This window comes from Sus scrofa, chromosome 4 (genome assembly GCF_000003025.6).
Source record: "Sus scrofa isolate TJ Tabasco breed Duroc chromosome 4, Sscrofa11.1, whole genome shotgun sequence".
NCBI classification, from domain to species: Eukaryota; Metazoa; Chordata; class Mammalia; order Artiodactyla; family Suidae; genus Sus; species Sus scrofa.
The window spans coordinates 92,065,637-92,073,036 of NC_010446.5; the positions used below are offsets into that span (position 1 = coordinate 92,065,637).

At 41.1% G+C, this 7,400-nt stretch overlaps 1 protein-coding gene across 1 annotated transcript; it reads right to left on the reverse strand.

Moving 5' to 3' along the window:
* On the reverse strand, nt 2,924-5,621 carry LOC100156095 (T-cell surface glycoprotein CD1a). The gene is given in 6 exon segments (XM_021090818.1): nt 2,924-3,071; nt 3,158-3,255; nt 3,579-3,834; nt 4,020-4,287; nt 4,987-5,255; nt 5,563-5,621. Coding segments are annotated over 6 exon segments (1,098 nt in total).

The following is a 7,400-nucleotide window of genomic DNA, read 5'->3' on the forward strand; positions in this document are numbered from 1 at the left end:
GCTTAAGGAGACATTAGTCCAGATGCAAGCACTTTAGTAAAGGGTTTCAAGGCCCAATCTATCTCAGAACAAAGTATATGAAATATAATTTCTGCTGTACCTATGGTCTGGATCTAGGACCTGTACAACTCATAAGGACTTTGACTTCTTGTTCGTTTTCCTTAACAATTGATTATATATTCAAATTCTCTCCTTCTAGAATTTTTAAATAAAATTTTATCCATGACAAATGTATTGATACAAATTATACATAGCATTCTTTTGTTTTCATTTCTATATTACTATATCTGTAATATGTCTACTTTTCTAAATTTTCTATTCTTTTGATTAGTTCTGAGACATTTTTATATTTTTATTAATTTTCTCAAGGGATCATCCTCAAGTGTTTTAAATCACTTTTATCAATCTTCTGTTTTGTTTCGTTTTCTAATTTTTAATGCTATTAAATTAAATTTTTACATTTAAGTTTTTATTGATTATTAACTGTTCTTTTTCTAGCTTCCTCAAATTAAAATCTTAGCTCATGTGCTTTTAGTCTGTCTTATTTTCAAATAAATGCTTTTCAGTTATAAATTTCCCTACATGTATCACTTTAGAAACACGGATGAACTTCTACATGAACTTTCTTTCATCATCTAGAAAAAGGATATGTGTCCTCCTACGTACAAACAACACATCATAATGAACCTGCAAAAACCAATCCTTAGTGAACTTTATTTAAAATCTAGAAACAAAGGTACAAGGGCAGATGGTTCTTGTCTGAATTTCATTTTAAATATTGATGTACTGAATTTACAATTCACAAAATAAAACTGACCAAAGAATGAATAAATCATGTGTGAAATACATAGGCCACAGTAATTACCAAATTTACCAATGAATGTTTTTAGCCCCAAAACTACAATGACAATGGGTTTCAAAGCAAGAATGGCTAGTACTAATTTCCCAAATACATGATAGCAATTGTTTTCTCCTTCATTCCTTCTAAAATTCCTCCTTGTCTCTTACTCTTGTCTATGATGAAACATACAGTTGCATGTAGCTATAGCCAGGTCTCTTTTAAGAAAAGAGTCCCTTCTCCTGTGTTTTCTAGATTTAGTATCTCTGCACTCACAATTCTCTTTTAATTATTTTTTCTGAAACTGAGAAATTCCCTATAAACTTGCAACTTGCTGTGGACCTGATCAGTTAAACTTCCTTTCGCATAAATATTAAAAGGATTTTTTTAACATCACCACAAATGATTAAAATAATTAATAAGTAAAGAATACATAATCAAGCAATTGAAATAGTAAGCATAAATACTAATGCATGTGATGATGCAATGATGCGTTCAATCTTCCCTCATTTACAAAGTTGACCACAGCCACCTGGTCACATGTCTGGATTTCCTTTAAAAAAAAGAATCCTATGCATTCTATTAAATGGTTTAGAACAAAATTAAATTTTAATGAAATAGAAAAGCATCAAATACTAACTATTATTAATAACTTTACACTTTAAAATATCTCTTTCAACTTGATCAAGTTACTTTTATACCAAGTAATCATGAGATGGGACAGAGGTGGGAGGGGTCAAACAATATCCAGCACTTCACGTGTTTTCACAAGTGGAGTGGCTTTGTCAACAGTCACTTACCCACTTCCCTGGTCTGACTAATAAGTCTGACAATACACCCAACTACTTCCAGTTGTGAAATCCCAGGAAGTTTATCTTTCAGCTTCTATTTTCTTCCCAGTGCAATTAATAACTTGCCTCCTAGGAGTTAGTTCCCTCTGTGGCTCAGCGGTAACGAAACTGACCAGCATCCAGGAGGACGTGGGTTTGATCCCTGGCCTTGCTCCAGTGAGTTAAACTATGGTGTAGGTCACAGACGTGGCTTGGATCCCGCATTGCTGTGGCTGTGGCATAGGCCAGCAGCTGCAGCTCTGATTCGACCCTTAGCCTGGGAACTTCCATATGCCATATGTGTCCTCCTCAGCGACACATTCCCATTACTACCTCTCAGGCATCACAAAATGTTAATGGCCCTGTGAACTCCCTGCTGATTTTGCTAAAATGCAGATTATAAGCCAGTAAGTCTAAGGTAAGGTCCAAAATTCAATACTTCTGACAAGCTCCATGGTGATAGATAAATCTGTTCCTTGCTCCTGAACCACCCTGAATAGCAAGAGCCTTCATTCTGCCTTCCTCTTTTTGTTTAGAATATTTTGAGCAATACTTTCACTCCAATAGGTCTCTATAGAGTTGAATAATAATGATCAGAAGCAAAACTGTGTTTCTGTCCAAGGACTTAGAGAAATCACTAAGGAACCAGGAAAGTGTGAAGTCTCTTGGCCAAGTGAGAAGACATTTAACCAGAAGAGCATCAAATGTCTCAACTACTACAAAGACAGCATGAAGAAAAATAATCAAAGAAGTTTAAATTCCAAACAGATTTTTATTGAGAACATAGTACATGCAGGTAAGACAAATTTACAGGGATACAAATAGTAGAAAGACATAGTCCGTGCTCTCCAGAAGCTTAAAATTAGAAGGGTAAAAGAGAACTAAATAGTAGCAATAAAGGGTCTGAAGTGAGAAGGGACTTTAGCGAAGTTTCATTACATTGTGATGGGATTATGATGAGGCAGAGACAGCTTCCACTTGTGAATCAGGGAAGACCCTCTGGAGGAAGTGACTTCTGAAAAGCTTGATGCTCCATTTTATTTGAATATGTGAAGGCTCCTAGGATTTCATTCTACTCAGAATTAAAATTAGAATTTTTAAGTCCCATAAACCAGATTAGAACAGATCGTGCAAAATTACACTTTAGTTTATATTGACTACTGATCATTAAGCAGAAAAACAACAAGGAGAGTTGAAAGGACATAATGACTGTACTGTGTGTAGACAGCTCTTGAGTTCCTGGGCTGCTGGGATCTCATTCCAAGGGGATAGGAGCACTTGGAGAGTCACAGTGTGTCCTGCTAAGAACAGCGATGGAAGTCACTGTACAGGTGACTTCCATCGCTTCACTGATGCAGGTGAGAATTGAGGGATAAGAAGGAAGGGCATTGGGAGCAGGAGAACTTAGGAGAGAAAGAAAAAAAAAAAAGATGGGCAGACGAGTGGGGAGTGGGGAAAAAAGCAAGAAAGATGGACACAAAGAACCCACCAGCACTTCCTATGCCAAAATGCAAGACCTGTCAGGAGCACCAGGGACACAATCACTGCCAAGAAGATCCAGCCCACGGAGCTGTGCTGTCCTGTGCACTGGGGCACAAGGGTGTCATTTCCAACCCAACACCACTCTACTGCACTCCCCTGCTCTTCCTTTGCTATTCAAGTATCTGCCTCAACAATCTCCTTCCTCCCTATTTCTTCTCTCATCTGGACTCAAAGATGAATGCTTCATCTAACCCTCAACATCTTCCTACATCTGCAGGGCTCTCATTCTCAACATCCATATTTCTTATCTTTATTTTTGTTCCTTGGGGGTCTGGAGTCCCTAGAATCCTACATTTTTCATCTGGCTTTCCTGCTCTGCTTGAAGACTACCCACTCCCATTCCCAGCTGGGCCCCAGTTCTTTCTCACCCAGTAAAGGATGATGTCCTGACCGCCTAAGCTGCTATGCTTCACCCAGTAACTCAGGCCAGACACCTCTCCAGCTGCCACATCCAAGGAAATCCGAAGATTAGGCAGGATGTCACTTCTCTGAGTGCCCTGCTGCTCCTACTCACCCTGCATCCACATCACCCAAATAGGCTTTGGGTAGAAGCCAGAGATGTGACAAAACAGCATCAGATGGCCAGGACCAAGACTGCGGCCAAGAGACAGCCAGGCCTCTGGTCTTATTGCAGATGACAGAAAAGATATTCAGATAAGTTTCAGATATTCACATTGGTTTAGATGAACACACCTTTCCCACCTCTAGGAATCTGTGACCCATTATCCCCTTTCGCTCTTGAATCCTTATTAGAAAGATGAGAAGGTATGATTTTAGAACAGAAAATTCAGGGAGGGAGTGTGCAGGGCTGACCTTGTCTCTGGAGATCTGCCTTCCCCGCATCAAGAAGACCCAAGAGGAAACATGGGCAGGTGTCACTGAGTGTCCTATGTATTATTTCCAAGGTGACTCACTTCAAATCGAGTAGTACGCTGATAAGCTGAGCCCTTGTTCCACCCTTTGGAGAGGGCAACCATGAATTGTTCTGAAAGCTCAGCAACTCCGATCCTCGATAAGCAACCCTCACTTCACCATGGTGCAGCCCACAGCCTCCTGCCTCCTGTATCTCAAAGGGATCTGGTGAAGAGGGGTTGTAAATTAGAGAAAAGAGGGAGCAAAAAAATAAAATGAAATGAGTTGAATGAAAAGGTGATTGAAGCAGAAGGAATCAGTTTAGAAGATTTAGGAGACTAAAACCAAGATTGTTTTGACCAGAGTTTCAGAGAAAGAGGAATTGGTGGTAGTTGAAGATGCAGGAAGAGATGAAGATTAAAGTGTTTGAAGAAGGCCATATGAATGGTGTGGGCAAGAGAATAAGGAGGGACTTAGTGTGAAACAGTGGGGGTTATAATAACCTAGAGCGAATGGAATGCACTAGATTACGTTGAGTGCATAGACAGAGATTGTTGAAGAGATTGGCCAGGGGATAAAATCACACTTTAAGGAGTCAATCATAGAGCAAAAAAGCTGAGGGAATCTGGTCAGAGGCCAAGGAGAAAAATGCTCACAGATGACCACTGATGGCCTATAATAAAGCACAAGCCTACAGACAATGAAACAATCACTTCTGAAAGTAGCAGGTGTCTTGAACCATTTGAGGAATCAGGGTCTGGATTATACTCCTTCCCCAAAAGAACATAATTGCAGTTCTGTGGTAGGACAGGTAAGGTTCAGAAGTGAGTGGAGGCTGTTTCTTAGAGAAATAAGAAAGTCAGTGAGGCACATACACAGCTCCCACCATATCCTCACTCCCCATCGAGAGATGGCTGAACTTACATTTGAGCTTCCATTGAATGACATGGTTGTGAAATACATGAGCAAGTCTAATGAAGTACAAATGAAATAACTTTTGCAGTTCCATCAACTCCTCATTGCTAAAGTTGCCCTTGGACAAAGGCCACAGGTAAACAAAAGTGCCAAATCTGCTGTCCCAAACTTGCATCTGAAACTCTCCCAACCAGCTTGAGCCCAGATTTTGTGTGCAGGAATGGTTGTAAAATAATGAGATCGCAATGAGTTTGAAGGAGATAGACTCCTGGAAGCCTGGGGGAGAAGAACAGAGAGAGTAAGTAGGGGTACTGGGAGGGAGAGAAAACGAAGAAGGAAAGGTGCCAAAAAGGGAAACTCGGAATCTGGAGGAAAGGGAAGCCATAGATATCTCAGCAGACATTTGCCTGCCCCAGGGCCCCATGCGTTAAGCACAACTTTCAGAACAACCCAGAGACCTGGAGTCAGGGATACTGGAATGGATCTAGAATAATACTCTCAATCTCCAACTTGGGGAACCCACCCCCTACAAATAGGTGCACACACATACACACACACACATTTTCTTGAACATAGTCCTTAGCATCTTCATTGTCACCACCTGGGAGGAAAACCAGGAACAATGGAAGTTGCAGAAACAGCATTTTGTTTGCAGATGTTCTTTCTCTCAGAAAATTTGGTCTTTGATTTCTGTTCTAAACAAACCTACCCTATAATACCTCTATTTTGGATTCCATCTCCTACCGATAGACAATCTTTCCCTTTCGTCACTGTCTGGGGGAGAAAATCTGCTCCTTCCCTAAACCCTGGATCCCCTATTCAGATGCTCATTTCCCCTCTAGTTCTGACTCTCCTCACTGGCTGCCAGCTTCTCTCCTTGTCACCAGCCTCCATTCTGTTCGGCTTCCCCCAGTTTAACGGCTGTGGACCAAGTCTTATGCGGCATTGAAAAATCAGTTTACCTTTAAGGACTTTTCATCTCGTTCATGCAATAAAAGCATGAAACCAAATGACATCGGAGCACCCTACCACATGTTCTCAGGGCCCTGCTCTTCTCAGTCACTCTGTCCCTCTCTTGTCTTTTTTAGTATTTCCCAACTATTCTTTCTCTTTCTCATCCCCACCTCATTCACATCTTTAACTTCTCATGAGTTGCTTTATTAGCTTTTTCATAATTCCCTATGATTTCCCAGAGAAAGATATAAACTACCACCAATCCACTATCCTTGGGAAAAACCAATAGCCACGCAGACACCACAGGAACATGGAAACATATAAAGAAAAACATCCTCTGTTTGATGTGCTCTGACATCTATTCACTCACCAAACACTTACTTAGTTCCTGTCTGGATCCAAGATTCTTGCTACACTTGTGAATATATAGTGGTTGACAAGGCAATCACTTTATTCGAGGAGTTTTAGTCCACTTGGGAAGAAAAACACTTAAAACAAGAATTATAAATCTTGGCATTCCCGTCATGGTGCAGGGAAAATGAATCTGACTAGGAACCATGAGGTTGAGGGTTCGATCCCTGGCCTCACTCAGTGGGTTAAGGATCCGGCATTGCCGTGAGCTGTGGTGTAGGTTGCAGATGTGGCTCGGATCCCATGTTGCTGTGGCTGTGGTGGAGGCCGGCAGCTATAGTTCTGATTCTACCCCTAGCCTGGGAACCTCCATGTGCCAAAGGTGTGGCCCTAAAAAGCAAAAAAAAAAAAAATTATAAATCTTTCCTGAAATTTTTTATATGTGCGAACTCTAGACAGAAACAAACCTGCATGAAACAATATTTTCTAAAACAGTGACCCCCTAACTGTTTTGTTTGCCCGTTCAAAATCTTTTTTTTTTTTTTTTTTTGCTATTTCTTGGGCCGCTCCTGCGGCATATGGAGGTTCCCAGGCTAGGGGTCTAATCGGAGCCATAGCCACCAGCCTACGCCAGAGCCACAGCAACGCAGGATCCGAGCCGCATCTGCAACCTACACCACAGCTCACGGCAACGACGGATCCTTAACCCACTGAGCAAGGGCAGGGACCGAACCCGCAACCTCATGGTTCCTACTCGGATTCGTTAACCACTGCGCCACGACGGGAACTCCCTATTCAAAATCTTAACTTCAGAGGTTGCCTTGGATGTTAGATGTATAGTTTTTTTTTTTTTTAAAGATCAACTGAGTACATTTGAAGATCCAACTGGCTTTATTCAATGAGTCATGAACTGGTCAGCATCCCATTCAGCAACTAGAAGCGATCTCAGAGGAATAGTACAAAATGTAAGGTTTTGATAAGAAGAAGGATGCAGCAGCAAAGGAGCTACTAGTAAAGGAGATGAAAGGATGATTTTAGGCCAGGCCATCTTTTGAGGGGATTTTTCAAGCAGACTGCCTCTTATCCATCAAGGGATAGAGAGGGCCTACCTGACAGAT